The 17,480-nt window shown below is 37.7% G+C and overlaps 1 protein-coding gene across 4 annotated transcripts in view; it reads left to right on the forward strand.

Annotated features, from left to right (window-relative positions):
* The window catches only part of igsf21a (immunoglobin superfamily, member 21a), a 194,242-nt gene that overhangs the window by 163,222 nt on the left and 13,540 nt on the right, over window positions 1-17,480 (forward strand). For all 4 annotated transcript variants that reach the window (XM_085274826.1, XM_085274825.1, XM_085274827.1 and 1 more), the window contains 2 exons: window positions 1,218-1,333; window positions 13,341-13,821. In XM_085274826.1, the coding sequence (XP_085130952.1) occupies window positions 1,218-1,333; window positions 13,341-13,821 (597 nt within the window). The remainder of the gene's footprint in view (window positions 1-1,217; window positions 1,334-13,340; window positions 13,822-17,480) is intronic.

Below are 17,480 nucleotides of genomic sequence, written 5' to 3' on the forward strand. Positions count from 1 at the left end.
TTACAACCATATGAATTCCATCAATAAGCAATTAAGAGGTGTGGAAACACAGAGGCACCCGAGCCAGCAGCTAAATCCCCCACCAACTCCCACCTGCTTTTAATCAATTAATTGCTGTGGCATGTCTGTTTAAAACTGCTTGATAGATTTACACATAAAACTGGCACATGAAAAAGCCACTGATCTCTGCGTGACCTTTCTTTTTGCCTTATCGGCCTTATCTGTCTCAAAAAGATTCTTCTCTCCATTCACAGAGTTTTTGAGGCATTACAAAAATGTTTCTTATTCTGATAAGAGCTCAGGCCTGTTCATGTGTTACTAAAGCGTCCTGCTGCCAAATTTTGTTGAGCAGCTAACTTTTAAATATGTGTGCACAATGTTTCATGAAATCCCTCACAGAGATAAAAACACAATTACATGAAAGAAAAATAGAAAATGTTGTGAAAACTGTTTTTGATGCTCTGCATTCCTGATCAAAAGTCAGATAGTCCTTGTGTAGGTAGCCATGACTGTCACCAGGTATCTGTTAATATTTCATTTAAACCATCACACAGTGGTCTGTGAAGTATGTACGTTCATATTTAAGCTGCCATAAAAAGGACCAGAGCACTGCATGTTGAACAGCTGATTTTCTGGGGAACGTGTGAGATTTCCATTCATTACCCCCTTCCCCTCCCTGTGCTCCTCTAAAGTGCTGTGAAGTCTTGCTCACATGTTTTCCCTTTACACTACCATGACATACTTGCTGGAATCCCTAGAGAGATTCAGATAGAGGGTTAGTGATATGATATGTATGAGATTTTCTACCTTATCAGCCTTATCCGACTCGCATGAGCCCTGGGGAGTTTCGAACATATTGTCCCCGCCATTCAGTTTCCATTTAAAGCTGAGATTCTCACAGCAGGTTTTTGCTTTCTTTTGAAAATAGATATAGTAGATAGATAAAGTAGGTCTCTACATTTGTTTTAGTCAGTTTTAAATATCTGGACAGAATTGCAATTCTCTTTATCCGCTTTCCCTTTCTTGCTCTTACTTTGCTGTCAGTTTTGCCAGTAGGGTTTCCACCTACTTATATAACCCTAAGATGACATTTCATCACGAAATAACTCTTGCAATGCACAGAGAAAGTGAAAACTGATGTTTTGTAAGTGTTTATGAATTTCTCAGGTTGTGTGTTAGGATGCTGTTTCACACATCTTTTCCCTTGTCTTTCACAGCACCCCCAAACAACATATCAGTGGTGGCAGAAAACACTCCAGCCCCTTTCAGTCGATACCAAGCCCAGAATCTGACTCTTGTCTGCACTGCAAAGGGAGGGAAACCAGCCCCATCGGTGAGTTGCTGCTGAAGATGTACCATGCTGCCAGCTCGATTGGGACTTGCCTTTACAGCACACAGATCCCTGTTGTTTATTATAGACAAACAGAAACTCTGTTGCATGTTTTTTTGTTTTTCAGTGCACAGACCAGTACTATTTATATATGCGTCCCACTGAAATTTGCTGTTATTTGCTAAATAATAATATCAGAGTTTAGAAGGCATCTTCCTGCAGTCATTTAAAATATGTGCTGCTATTACTTTCATTTCAGCTTCTTTTGGCTACTCAATTTAGGGGTCGCCACCGTGAATCATCTTCCTCCATGTAATACTGTCCCTTGCACCCTCTTCTGTCACACAAGCACTCTGCAGATCCTCTCTCAGAAACCTCCTCTGTGGTCTTCCAATTTTTTCTTCCTCCTGGCAGCTTCATTTTTTTTTACTTCCTTTGTCCAGTATATCCACTCTATATCTCTCCCTCTGTTTAAATCATCTCAACATTGCCTCTCTAACTTTGTCTCTAAACTGCTCAACCTGAGCCGTTCTTCTCATGTACTCATTTCTAATCTTGTCCCTCCTGGTCACTCCCACTGAAAATCTTCAGCTCTGCCACCTGCAGCCTCCTGTCTTTTTGCTAGTGCCACATCTCCAAGCCATACATCATAGCAGGTCTCACTAATGTCTTGTGAAACTCTTGCTGCTGACCTTCGGTAACAAATCACACTTGTCTCCACCAATTCCGCCTTTCCTGCACTTTCTTCTTCACATCTTTTGTACGCTAACTATTTCTTGGTAAGGTTGACCCTAGGTATTTAAAATCCATTTTCACCACTTCTACTCATTGCATCTTCACCTTTCCACCTCTCCCCCGCTCATTCATACACGTGTATTCCTTCTTGCATCTACTGACTTTCATTCCTCTTTTCTCCAGTACATACCACAACCTCTCCAGACTCTCTTTCAGCTTCTCACTATTCTAAATAAAGCTTACAATGTTGTCTCTGAATATAATTGTTCATGGAGACGTCATCTGTCAGCCTGTCCATCTCCACTGCAAAGACAGGGCTTGGAGTTAGCCTCTGGTGTAATTCCACCCCCAACTTCAACCCATCTGTCAGTCCAACCCCACGCTGTCTCGCTGTCCTCACACTCGTCCTTTACCACCCTCATATACTTCTTTGCCGCTCCTGACTTCCTCATACACTTTCACCATTCCTCTCCTGGTACCCTATCATATGCTTTCTAGATCCACAGAAGGCAAACTGACCGGTGACTGAGTATCATAAATATGTTTGTTGTGCAATGTAGACAATAAAATGAGTAGATCAGATTTACACGGTTCATGTAATTGCATGTTATGGAGGTTATTTCATTCGCACATAATTATTATAATTAATGTCAAGGTTGTGGATCGTGGACCCAAATGCAGGACTTGAGAAACAGGAATTAAACTCAAAATTCCACTTTAATCCCATAAGCTCAATGGAATACAGACAGTCCGAAAGCATTTAATGAACAGAAACAGCAACCCGGTGACACACAGCAACAAGGACAAGAGGAGACAGTATATACACACACAAGATAACGAGGGGAGCTATAACAGGTGGGAACACAGACAACCTAATAAGACAGGAAGAAAAACTCCACACAAAACCCAGAGAACAACAATAGCCAAAATAAAATAGAAATAAGAGTAACAACAGACACGGGGGACAAGATTAACTTGACACAAATGACAAACAGGCAAATGAGAAAGATAAAAAGACAAATACAAAGACAAGGAAAAGGATGGGAACACAAAGTAAGTAAATTAACGTAAGTGTATCAGGAACTCAGGCTAAGACCTAAAGGCACGAATAACAAATCCAGAAAGAACTTATACAAAGAAGACATGTAAACACAAATAAATAACAGTGTGAATAGAAAGCTAAATTCGTATCCAAAGACGATCTTTAAATACAAAATACAAAACTAGAAAGAATCCATAGGCCAATTACTCAAAACCCTGCTTCTGCGACCACACAACCACAACAGTACACCCTTATCCACACACATTTAGAAACACAGATGCATACAGCTGTATGCATCTGTGTTAGTCACAGTCACATTTTTCTCAATGCTTTGAAGTGCAAAACAAGGTCTTACAATATCTGAAGTATATACTCAGATGTTTGGTGGCATATGAGCTTACGGACGCTGTTTGAGAGCAGTCACTTGCTGTTAGTTCCCACTGGGTCATTAATCATTGTCCATGGGTATATGGTAATGGACTCCAGACCCTCAGTGCACCTTTCTCCAGCAATTATGAGCTCAGTGAGAGGTGAATACAAGGTGAACATGATTTCCGTCTCTCAGGTACTTCCTGGTTGATAGTGTGATGTCTACTGTGGTTCTTGCCTGTTGTGATTTCACAGGGTGCCTAAAGCCATTAAAGCTAAGCACTGCTGGGTCCTTTTTTTCTGACGCACTGGTGAAAAAAAGAATAAGTCACATTGCTTTTAATTAGCTTTGTCAGTGATGGACCAATTGAATGATTTAGTCACTGAATTGAGATTAAACCAACAAAAAAAAGCAATGTGATTTTTCATTTCACTATCGATCACTATTAGGGATGTGTGATATGACGAAATATAATGGAAAAAGATATTAAAACAACTGTCGTTTCATATTATATCATTTATTTCATGCTGTCGCAAAACACACTGTTTACTACAATATTTTTTCATTGCTTTAGATGACATTTTGCAATAGTCATCACACCAATACAGAAGGACCAGCCAGAACAAATCGAGGAGCTCATTTCTAAAGTAGGGGTTACCTCTGTAGCATGGAATTTATTAGTTAATGAAAAGTCTGACACAGAGCAGAAAAATGTACTGTGCAAACTGGTCCCCACCACAGACACCGACACAACAAACCTCGTCTACCACCTAATGAAGAATCATGTGAAAGAGTATTGTGAGGGTTTACGAATGTGAAGCAAGAAAGAGCCATCAGGGGCTCGAAATAAAGCTCGGATTCAAATGTTAGAACAGGCTCCTCCCTGCAGCACGCCATATAATAAAAACTCATGAAGGTAATAGCTGCCATTACAACTTATATCTATAAATATAGGGTTTTGTGCACTGGCAAAAACACTTGACTCCAGGTACACAATGCCCAGCCAAAAACACTTCATGTAAGTTCCCCCGTTTATATTGTAATTGTCGATCCAATGTATTAGAGGAAACCTGCTACTTAGTATACTACGCTGCAATAAAGGATATGTGCATGAAACAGTGCACCTTATCTTAGACTGGATCAAAAAAATTGGGGGAAAAGCAAGCAGCATTGTTCCTAATTAATATTTTGACGTTTAGAAAGAATGATTGCTGGCATGTCTACAAAAAATAACATTAATGGACAAAATCATAGGTTTACATAAAAGTAACAAGCTATTTGGTTGAACTTGATTTAGACATGAAAGACCGTAAACACAGAAACCTTTCCAACTGACTATTGATGACCACTATACCTTCCACACTAACATATCATAAAGCAGCGGTCCCCAACCTTTTTTGCGCCACGGACCGGTTTATGCCCGACAATATTTTCACGGACCGGCCTTTGAGGTGTCGCGGACAAATACAACAAAATAAAACTAGTACCGGTACTGAAAAAAAGAAGATTTATTCATAACACACGTGAAAAGACCCAGGAAAACCGAGTTAACGATCAAAACGATAACAAAATAACGCTGAAAACCGATAAAAACCCTGAAAACCATACATTTCACACCTGAGCCTCAACTCACCGAGGCCCGGGGGTTGGGGACCGCTGTCATGGAGCTCCTACATTAATCATATGGGGAAACCTGAATCCAATGGCATCCAAAAGATGACATAATTTTGTTTTCAAAGCACCTTTTTTAAGCAATTCCATTTTACCACTGAGGACCTTTGCCACAACAAACCCTGAAAAAAATTGTATTAGATTTTATTAGTCCTGCACACCCACACAGGCGTTCTTACTCATTCTGTTTGAAGCTGAGTAGAGCTACAGTTTGCTGGCAGTTTGTTAAAGTCACCATACAGGTTGGTTTTTTTTTCCCCTTAAAAACACAAAGATTAAACTTGTTCCACAAATGTGTGAAACAGGGGATTTTACTTTAGTCCGGCACAGTTTGTTCAAACTCACAGTCCAGAGAAGGGGTTTAATTAGCCCATCTAAGTGAAAACACCTGGATGTGAGTACTTTAGAGTGAAGGGCCTTTTATGTTCCTAGCGCTCTCATGGGGTGGAATATAAGGCATTCATGAGGTGTCAGAATAACCAGAAAAATGCATTACCACTAAAAGTCTATGAGCTGTGCAACCCTTGGGTAGCAGATTGCAGAGTTGTTGATATGATCATAAATGAGCAAAGGATGTAAATGTTTTGTTAATATAAAATAAGTTTCAATAAATCATGCACATTTAAATATCATAAAAGTGACTTGACTAAGTTACAAAAAGTATTTCAATTATTTATTAGCAGTAAGCCCCATAGCAAGCCAGGTAAGTGTCTTTAAATTAAAGCTTAACAGCACAGGAGGCACAGGGTCCAAAAGCTTCCACACTCAGAATATCAAACCATCCAAAGAAGGTTAATTCATTTAAAATGAGATTTGTTTGCTTCAAATAGAAAAGCATAGGAATAAATATACCAAATATATTGTACAGACAGTAGTTTCAGTATTGCGAATTAGCTCTGCACCATATATGCGAATATTGTGTTTGGACTAGAGTGATGTAAGATATAAGGCCACGTCTGCTGATTCAAGGAACACGAGAAGGAAAACACTTTCAATTTGGACGGAAACATTGCCTCAGAGGAGAACTGATCATGACCTGTCTAACTTGCTGTGTACTCGTATAATAAACCAAAAACCTTGCCAATGTTCTCTGACAGGTTTTAAGAATAGACTTTCACACTCTAGTCTCACTGAGCCCTTTGAAATTTATATTTAATCCAATTCTAAGTCTTAACTGTGGTGCTTTTAATGGGTAAAAAGAAAAAAGGAAGAACTATTTTTTGTTTATTCAATGTCATTTGATAGCTAAGGCTGTAGCACATGCTTAGTTCTATCATGTATTATTTTAATATTTGACACTTAAAATGTACCAAATGACATGACAAAACTTAGTAAGAAGTACCTGTTTTGAAATCAAACTATACTTATAGCTGGTAGATATAAGGTTTGAAAAAGGAAATTTACACTGGAGAAATAGCATTTTGTTGTGGTGTTGTTTTTTAACTCATATGTTGCATACACATAAGGAGAAATATGACATTTAAATAGTGTCCATTTGTTCTATTTATGCTATTGTCTACGGTCATGCTGCATAATAAAACCTCATTATTAGGTTTGTAAGTATTTGCTTGAGTGTTTCTGCTTTGGCCCAGTTATGTGGCTGCAACTTCAAACAGCTCCATTTGCTTTTTGATGAAACTCATTTAGTCTTTGTCGGTGCTACTGCCCGGGGCTTGTTGCAAAATGAGCTGTTGTCAGCTCTATTTTCAATGTCATATCATAGCAAGCCTGGTCTCAATAGGGACTCACAACTTACAAAGAAACCAACTGAATTGATTGAGCCAGCAATTAGTAACAGCTAGTAAATATGATCATTCATTGGCATTTTGTACTCTAAAGTATGGTGGTCTGTAACAATGTTTTCCACTTAGTCTTTGAAGGGAAAAAATGTTATTAATACTTTAGTCTTGGAGAATGGGCCGAATAAGATATATTCACATAGACTTGAAATAAAACAAATTTTGTATTGACTGGCTTTTCAGGCTACAACATACACTTGTATTTTGTGTCTTCAACCCAGTCTTTGTCAAAACTGAGATAACATAATATCCTTGGTGAACACTGAAAGTACAAAGATGCTAAAAATACCAAATTTTAACAGCTGTCGTTCCACATTTGCTTATTTGCTTGCAGTTGTTATAGAGCTAAGTGTTCCACTGGCATTCATACACAATGAATGTACAGGGAGTTTTTAGACTTGAAACAGCTTCCTTTAGCAGCAGAGGCCAACACAGTGAAACTGCTGTAAGTGAACCTTAGCAATGAAGTTGAGGGGCATAGACCTAAAACAATGATCTCAGCTCCATAAAGCTGAGCAGAACTGCAAACATAGGTTATGATTCTCTGTAAGTGCATCAGCATGAGCGAAAAGCATTTCACAGTTTCACATTATTTTTACATTCATTGCCGCTGATACACTGTAATCATAAATGCATAACCTCATTTTAATGATAAGGTTATTTTAATGTGAATTCACTCCAATTTTTATGTTCTCAGGTATCAAAACTTTTTTTATGCTGCCAATAATCACATACAGTTCCTCTTATGTCTAAGCAATACTTAGAGTTACTATCAGAGTGAAGACAAAAATGAGAGCTGCTAATTATGCTGCAAAGCAGCTACTGTAGACTTCAATAGCAAACAGTAGAGTTTACTAGCTTATTTTAGCCATCGTATTTTCAAATTGTTTCATTTTATTTTGGTAGTTGCATTTTTGAATGGGAGAAAATAAACAACTGATTAAAAAATAATGAACCAACATCAAAAGGAAAGAGAGTAGAATAGCAGGTAAGAGGAAAGATCAGCATATAGTGAAAGATTCAATAATGCATTACATTTCCTTCTAAACCTAAACTTCCAAAAACAGTAAGTGTGCCTATATCTTTACTACCATAACTAAAGATATGTCTAACACCACACAGCTGAAAACCTCAACTGTGTGCTTGCAGTGAATGACCATGATTGGCTTACATGTTTCCTGGTTTGGCTTTTATAAAGCATATGATTAGCTCTTTCTGTGGCAGGATAACCTCCTTCCTTGAAAGTTTCTCTGACATACTTCTGTTCAGTATTCTTTGAATCCCAATTCATTACATTACCATATCTCTGTTTTACCCTACAATACAGAGTATGCACACATGTAATTATGCCTTTCCGCTGTTCAGCGCCAACCACAGGTACAAGCACCATATGTCAGCTCAGCGTGGACTTCTTATCGCTGTGTAGAAGAACCTCATGAGCTATAATAGACCATTCAATACAAAAAGTCTTTTGTCCTAAACAGGCATGGCTTTGTATTTGCTTTGATAAATTGTTTGGCTCTCTTAAAGAAAAGAAAAAGTCCCTGTTGCTATGCAACATCCTTTTACATCCTTTCAGCATCCAGCATAATGTCTGATACATGATTCTGGCTTAGCATAGAAATTTGAAAGTGCTGAACTTCATCCAATATACTGTTGCAAGTCTTGTTATACTAGGCAGTTTCATAAGGCTCCTACTGTTCCTTCATCTGGCTGACTATGTTCCCTTTTATTGGTTCTTTAATTGTCAAATTAGAACTGAGAAAATATGCAAATGTGGTCAACCAGTAATGTTAAACTTGTTTTTTCTTTTCTGTAAAAAGTAGACTATGCTAGTTTAAGTGTTTAGGTGATAGAAGCAGTTTACTTGCATGGCTGTATTAGAATATATATTACCCTATCAGACCTATCAGCAATGCTAGGCAAGTGCGCTACAATGTGTAGTGTATGTTCTGTACTTTACATTTATAAACTAGGTCCACCATATTTTCATATATTGCACACATTTTACTCCTTGAAGTATCTCCAGTGTCTGGAAGTTCATCCTTTTTAAAAACCTGTTTCTTCTCACCACTTTCTGGAGACACCCAACACAACAAATTCCCTACTGCAGCTTTGAGAGGGCTGAATATAATGGACGCATGAGTTAAAAGTGTCACCCATTATGCTTCAAGATCTGTCTGCATCTGAAGCGCTGAGGCAAGCTGGTGGCATATCAATAATAGCTTCCCAGTGCCACTATTAGAACATCCTCAGAGCACAAGCAAGCACTGATTGAAAAGAAGAAAGATAATGACAGTTAATAAGAAGGAAAGCTGATTAAGCCATGGCCAGGATCTCTCTCGTTGCCTCTGTGCTCTTTCTCTCCCTGTTTCTCTTGCTTCTGCTCTCCCGTTGAATCATTCTGTCACTATGAAAATTACTGGCTTGTCCTTTTGACACTGCCATGATTAATTGCAGCAACATGAAGGTGTATATGGACCAATGCATTATTGTTACATTTTTGAAAAGGTTTTGAATTCATGATGTTGGTGAGGTGGGGGCATTTTGGCAGTGAACAGAGTGCAGGTGCTCTCATCATAGTCTATTCACAAGGGAATGCAAAACCCTTCTTGGCATTGTATATGGGCTTAGAATTGCATATCTCTTTTTTTCTGGGTTAATTCATTTTAGAATGAAGTAAGTGGTTTGTGTCTGGTTTCATTGTTTGCACATATTGAACTATGAAGTATTTTGGGATTTATAACAGAGCCATGATTGATAATCACTTTATTCCGTGCAATAGCACTGTAAGAGAATAATAGAGCCGCAATGCCAAAGGCCCTCAAAAATCCTCTTTTACATGAGAGTGAACATTCCAGTCCAGGTCCTGGGGCAGCAAAATGCAAAATGTATGGCATAAGCCACTGTCATGACTACAGACTATATAATGCACCTAATCTCCTACATGATACTACAGATGTACTTTTTATCTTTTCCCACAACATGTTTGGAAATCAACCCATCATAAAAGATCAGAATTGATCAATAAGAAAAACAAGTGCATTCATCAGAACGCATAATATCCAAAAAGGTGATTCTTCTAAAGTCATATCCGACAAAAGTGCCCATGTCACTTTGTGAAGCATTATCATCTTTTGGAGGCATGCATCACAATGAGAGACATCCTCAGTGTTATTTTGGCTGCTTTATAATCACATGTAGAAAATTAATCAGTGTTTGCTCTCTCATTTGTACAGAATGAAAGAAGTGATGTGCTTTCCATTATCTCTGCCTGTCAAACAAGGAAATGTGGGAAATGGGATTTTTAGCAAATTAGTAGGTAGCTTAAAGAAAAACAGACCAAGACAGCAGCGATGGCAGATGTGTCCTTAATTGTGCATAGATTTTTAGGATGAATTAGTTGGTTCAAATTAATATTTACAAGGACACAGGGTCCTGTTAACTTATTTTGTTGCAGCACGAATCATGCAATCATTTCAGAGAACAGTTTACAAGATGTTAAATATTGGCTTTGGAAAACTTTATTCCACTCTTACAGATTATTTTAATCCTAAATCCAATTTGTTCAGCATATGATGTCTTACAAGTTAGCATTCTGAGCTTGAAATATTCAATAACGTCTCACAAATATTGGTATAAGACAGAATGTTTTTAAAGCTTACGCATTCTACTAATTTGGCTCAGCAAATCAGGCACAAGTAATGCAGAAGTAGTATCAAGTGGAAAATGTCTCAAAATTGATGATGGTAATACTGTTTAACACTGAGAAAAATTATTGTCACAATAAATATGACTAGTCTGTAATCATTTAGACAGCACAACAAATAATCTAAAAAGACTTGTGTCACTCAACTCCTCTTCGAAGACTTTCATATCGAATATGTCTATTTATATCGCTGTCTAAAGTGTTTCCATATCCATGTCCCACTGTACATACGATCTGTTAATGGGAGAGGAAAGGAGCAGAACTGCAGAATAATGAAACAGAAATAGAACTTTAGTTTCTCCCTGCAGCTACATTTGTGTCATTCATTTTATTCATGTCTTTGATAAAACATCCATTTATTCCTTTTCTTTTAACTAAACCAGACAGGTGACAAAAAACTTATTCTTGATATTTTGCTGGAAGTAACACCTCAATAATGTATTATTTCCAACATGTTGAGAGCTGACGTAACACAGGGCTCAGTGCACCCTGTTAAGTCATTCAGACATTTAATCAATATTTCTTTTATGGCTATAAATGAACTTGTCTGTTAATGTTTACGGAAACAAATCAGTTATCTAGGCTTACTGAATTAATTCCCTATTATACCAATCTATAGCCAACACAGGTGTTATTGTGTACCCACACCATTTTGTCCAACAAAAGCTCGAGAACAGGTGCATAGATCTTTCTAATCCGCACTGCTCTCCCTCCACCTGCTGTGATAATTAATGAGGTGCTGCAGTACACATTGACAAAAGCTTCTTCTCTACGCAAGTTGTTGAGTAGCTGTAGGAATTAGCAGCAGATGCAATAGGGTCATTGTGGATAAGGTTGATGTTTTCACTTCCCATTGTGCTATTGAATTTTAAGCTGTCACATGAGGTAGACTGGTAGAAAAATTTGGTGGAGGAAAAAGTGCCAATCACTACAACAACCGAAAGTAAGCAAACTTTGGAGAGAAAATTTGTTGTATCTCTGTACTGTAGGTGTTGTGCAGGTTTGAGCAACATCTGCTGTGCATTAGAAAGTTTTATGAGTAAGCTATAAATACCACAAAAATCCCCTGCAGCACAACACAGCTCATAATGATATTGTGTGTCCAGTAGCAGCAGGGCCCACGGAGGCAGCCTTGTCAATAATATTCATATTACAATTAACATTGATGTAACAGTGAATGTGACTCAAAAGGGTAAAGCTGTCCACTAAGTGTAAATATTTCAATATGACATTTGAAATGCTTTACTTTTGTACTAATTACTATAGTGTTAGGAAGCACTTTCTGTTGCATTTTGATAATAATGTCATATTAAAAAGGAAACAAGAAGGTAATAAGATGGAAGTAACAAATTATTGCCAAAAATCCAAGTAATTGTCTTGTATCAACAGTGGTGCTGAGTAGTATTACATTAAAGTTTATTTAATAACAACAGGTAATAATAACAGGTCAGAAACTGGTGGTAATTAGGTGGAAATAAAATATGCCTATAAGACTAATGTGTGGTAATAACATGACCCAGGACTGCAAATTGCAACACTATTTCTTTTTAATTACATATTAGTAACCTATTAAAGCAAACTTCAAGAAGTGTGATGATTACCTGGAAACATTTGTGGTAGTTTCACATTGGGATATACTGGTAATTTAGAACTGACCTTTACCCCGATGTTGATGATGTTCTTGTTGTTGTTGGGGATGGAAAACATCCAGTGCTGTGCTGTCACTTTAAATGTAAATCGTTCTTTTTGCTGGAAGAGTCATAAAATGTAAAGTTCCCTATTGCAAATATAATAAAAATTTACATACTAAGCAATGAACTGTAGAACTACAAATAATACTTTGAAAAAACTAAATTCAAATGACCAAAGGTTCCCCAAAGAGCTGCGGATTAAAATTTCTGTTCATTAACAGCACAAAAAATACCACAGGCTGTAACTACACAACCTTGTTTCAATGCTAATATCTGGAGGTTATGTGCAGAAATGGGAGTATGAATTCTCTATTGAGAGATAAGGCAGCTGGAGAAATTATGTGATGCATGAAATGCTAAGGAAACACTTGTAATATTCAGGGAAATCCCTGACTGCAGCACTAGCTACTGCAGAATGAAATAGGGAATGAGACAATTCTCAAATTAAAACGCCATTATTCTATATGTTTAACAATTAAGAAAGGAAAGAAATAAGAATGTGAGTGGTGCTGTTATGATGATAAAACACAGAGAACAAAAACTGAATATTTTCACATTCTATACTGAGTGTAATGGCTCTGTGGCAAAACAAAATTTACTGTGTGGGCTCTCTGTTCTTAATCTTTCCTGCCGATCTATTAATCCCACTGTATGCTGCCGTCCCAGCCAACAGCCAACAGACAGCGTAAGCAATAGGCTGTAACCATTCAGCTGCATTAAGCAGGTGAAACGACAGATATTGCGCTCAGTAGTTGTTGGCACCAAAATAGAACTAAAATGAGAAACAGTGTTGAAATTAATATGTCAATATTGTGTTTACCGCGCAGCTTGTGATACCTCCTGACCACATATTCTATTAGGGCAAAATTGAAGTCATGCATTTGTGTGTACTCTTCTGGTAAAGATAAAGTATCTAGTTAAATATGTCATTTTTTTTTCTTTTTTCCTCTCAACTCCATCTGTTTTTCTCTTTCAACGCCTCTCTGCCTAAAGGTATACTTTAAACGAGATGGTGAGCTGATAGAGGTGATCTCCTACACTCTACCGTCCGCCAACGACCAGGGGAGCAGCTCAGCAGGGGTGAGAGGAGCCAGGCCACTGATCAGCAGGGACCTTGATGACACTAAGTTACAGCGGTCCCTCTCCCTCTTGGATCCCGAAGGACGATCGCCCCGCTTGTACACAGAGAGCCCCCAACGTGTCCACACTCATGGACAACAGGCCTACGAACCCAGCCCTGCAACAGAGGTCATTCCAGAGACAGTAGTGAGCCGGGAGTTCCCCCGCTGGGTGCACAGCACAGACCCACTCTACTACTTTAGCCACACTCACATCCCCCAGAGTGATGGCTCTGTGGTGGTGCAGGCCCGACTTACTTGGACCCTCAACCCCCAGTTAGATAATGATGCCCTGTTCAGCTGCGAAGTGAAGCATCCAGCACTGTCCATGCCTATGCAGACAGAGGTCACTCTAGGTGAGTAGGATGCTGTCCAACTCATTGCTTTTGCATGCTGTACTCATTCCCACACAGACCTTTTGCTCATCTGTCTGCTTTTCCACTTCCCAGCCACCCAAAAAACCGCAAGACATACACTCGTTTCTCATTTCTTTTTTCTTTTAATCTCCTGCTGTCTCCTCGTATCCCGTTGCCGCACTTGGAGACCGACTGGGCCTCCTTATGTCTTCGTTGCAAATGTACTCAGAACAACACTGATTTTCATTTGATGCTGCTTAATTGTGTTACAGCTGAGCAGATTGCAAGTTTAACACTGAATGCAAAACTCACAGTGAATGACAGAGCAATTCATCGAGCTGTCTGTTGCTAGATTGAGTTAACTCAGGAGCGTTATTGAAAAAGTCAGCCTGAATTAGAGAAGTCAGATGAGAATTTAGACACACTGACCAACGTTTTATTATAGGAAAGGCACTCACAGAGATGCTCCACTTCTTCGAACCTCAGTGAAAACCTCCTTTAAGCTCTTCAGTAATATGCTTTAGTGTGTCAGAGACATAGTGTCTTAATTTTGCCGTTTCATCAGAAGGAGAAAAACGCAGTGGCATTAGGATTATTATTGTTTGTTCATCTGCAAACGATCAAAGGAGATGGAATAGCTACACAAATACTGATTTCAGAGAACAGGAGTCACACTTTATGGGAAAACTTAGCATTAAGTTTTAATAGCATCTGATCGAAGAGAGAGACACACATACTCTGACTTTAAAAATTTTGTTTTTGGGGTTTTTTTTTATTCCAAAAACAAAGATGGCATCCAGCATATCCAATTAACACTTCAAAGGCAGTACGTTGGCATCACAGTCCTGGATAGAAGCCAGCAGTCGTAACATGATAAACAGAGACAATATCTTCCATGAAAAGTTAGCAGTGTTTGAAAGCAAAAGAGGCTCTGAATGAGGAGGCTGTGGCTGGCTTACCATTGCAGTGTCACATCCTCGCCTTTCATTTAATTAAAAGTCCCCATTTTCAGTGCTGGTGAGCAGCAATGGTTACATTGTTCATCTATAGGAAATGTTATTACGTTAAGTACTTAGAGAATGCATTTACAAATTAATTACCAACTTAAAAGTGGAAAATACAATGCATGAAGGAGATGATGTTTTCGTGTCAATATTTTTTTTAGCTTTACAAATACCCTGCCTCAATATTACGTAAATAAATAAATAAATAAAAACTAATTTATTAATTTATTGCTTAATGGGTTTATCTTTTTTTCTTTTAAGTGCTAGACCAAACCTTCCAAAAGCAGTGATTCACCCAGAGACAAGAGTGTGAGGTTGTTGATGATGATTATTATGATTAAATCCAGGCTCCATTTTTCTTTCTTTAGTAGAAGAAAGAAAAAGATTATCAGAATTGTTACTGTGAGAATAAAACTTCTATGGGCCAGAATAAAATATAGTTTTAAACAAAATGGTTTCGTAAAATCAATAACTTAGAATTGTAACTCACCTGTTCAAGTCTGAAGCAAACAGAAAATTGCTAAAGTTATACTATTAAATGTTTGTTGCTTTTTCCTCTTCATTAAGGTGTTGGAAGTCTCACTGTGAACAAGCATAGATTATTGGCTGCAAACTGGTATGGATACAGAGCAAAGAGATCTGAATAAATGACACTGATTGACTGATTACAACTAAAGTTTTCTTAAATATCTGGGAGAGTGCAATGGGACTGTATGCAGTTCTAAAAAAAATCTGATATTTTGTTAGTCAATACAACTGAAAGGTCTAGTATTGGGGGATCAGGCAGCATTGACTGAGGACATATATGGTACCTATAGAACAATTTTTAAATTAAAATTGTTCAAAATGTATTCATTTATAATATCTACACTGTATTTATGAACTAAATGGCAGGTCTGACACATGTAAATGGCATGTGTTGTTTGTTTGTTAAAGGGAGAATTTACAGCAACTTTTATAGCTGGTATCATGAGTTTAAAAACCCACATACAAGTAAGACAATGTTTTATGGAATAAAGGCTTTATCTTGAATTTAAACCTGACAACATCCTATGAAGAAAGTAAAAATGTACTTCTTTGAACTGTGCTATTAAGGGATATCTGTAAAGACACTTGCCATATATGATAAAAACCATAATAATGAATTTCTAGCTATCTACAGCAAATTGATACTTTGAGTCACTTTCTCTCACACTCCTCTGACTCCTATAATGGTTAGGCAACACATTATTCCTGAGGAAAAAAAGTTTGACAAAAATGTAGTGGGGATTTTAGGTTTAGTGTTATTTCCTCACAACTTGTATGCCAAAAAGACCTTATGCCAGATTCCATATGTGTATGTGGGTAAATAGGTTGAATCTGCAGGGCATCAATTAGAGGAGATGGGACACTCCTTTCTGTTGAAGCTTTTGGATCAGTTTTCTGTCCAGATTGACAAGGGAAGTGTTCATTTTAGGCAAAAATCATGTATATAGTGTATGGTATATGGTGGATTAATAATTAGTTGTGGACTGATTTTCCTGAATTTTTTGTTGGTGAGCATGTATTGTAGTTGTGATTTGCTCATTTTACGTTATTATAGAGCTATTTTATCTGTTAGCACACTATTTAGGTTCTTTGACATTTGTTTTTGTTGTTTTTTTATTGTTTGTTTTTGGATAGCAATAGAGTTCTAACGAAATAATAGAGGCTTCACCTGTCGTTGGCACTGTACTTATATCAATTTGTTGATGGTTTTAAACTTTTAATGGAAATCATTGATATTGAGAAAAATATGAAATATTACCAGCCATATCCCTGAAGAGGATCTACTGCCTAACAAAGCCCTTTGGCCGTTATTTAAAAACCAATTGTTGCGACTGGCATTGTCACTTTTTCAAATGGGAATTTCTCATACCACAAAATCGTCTTTTAAAATGTAATAACTGTCACCCTCATCTCCCAAGTGAATAGAAATATAGTACATCACTTGCTAGAGGGAGGCAGGCGGCATCAGTTGAAGGTATAATGGCACGAGCTGTCTTCGCAAGACAAAGTATTGCTGTAAGGATTCTAACAGCTCTTTGCCTTTTTCGCATGTTGATAATACAGATGACACAACCTGGGGGAAATGGGCCCTGTGAAACTCTTGCTAAATGTCAAAAGTGTTAATATTTTGACAAGCCTTTCTGTGCTGTGTTTGAAGTCATTAATTTAGCACTACCTTTGTTCTTTTAAAGAGATGGAAGAAGCATCAGTAGAAAAAAATGAGAACAGAAAATGTGCGTTTGTTGATTGTTGATTGAGCGTACTTGAAATTCAAAGCATTCACTGACCTGCTCAGAGCTTGATCCATCTTGGAATGGAAGAGTATTTAGGAAAAAAAGGTAATATGGTTGTGATTCACGTACCAAATTGTGTTGAATATTATTGCCAGACTAAATGGCACTAGGTTTCTAGAGTATATCAGTAACTCTAATTCAATGTGACTGTGTAAAACAGCTCACCTTAGGATTCTCATCGCTTACATACCCAGTTCATTTATTATGCAGTTGTAACTGGATAATTGCACTCATACACACACCCTCTTGGTTCTCTCAGGTGTGTTTGGTCAGGAAATGAAAGGGAGATCTTTTCAGTGCTCATAAGTAATAAATCTTTCAGAGATTTAATATC

The sequence above is a fragment of the Mchenga conophoros genome, linkage group LG5 (genome assembly GCF_057382185.1).
Source record: "Mchenga conophoros isolate Kocher_MC1m ecotype Shallow Benthic linkage group LG5, M_conophoros_male_GT1.1, whole genome shotgun sequence".
NCBI lineage: Eukaryota > Metazoa > Chordata > Actinopteri > Cichliformes > Cichlidae > Mchenga > Mchenga conophoros.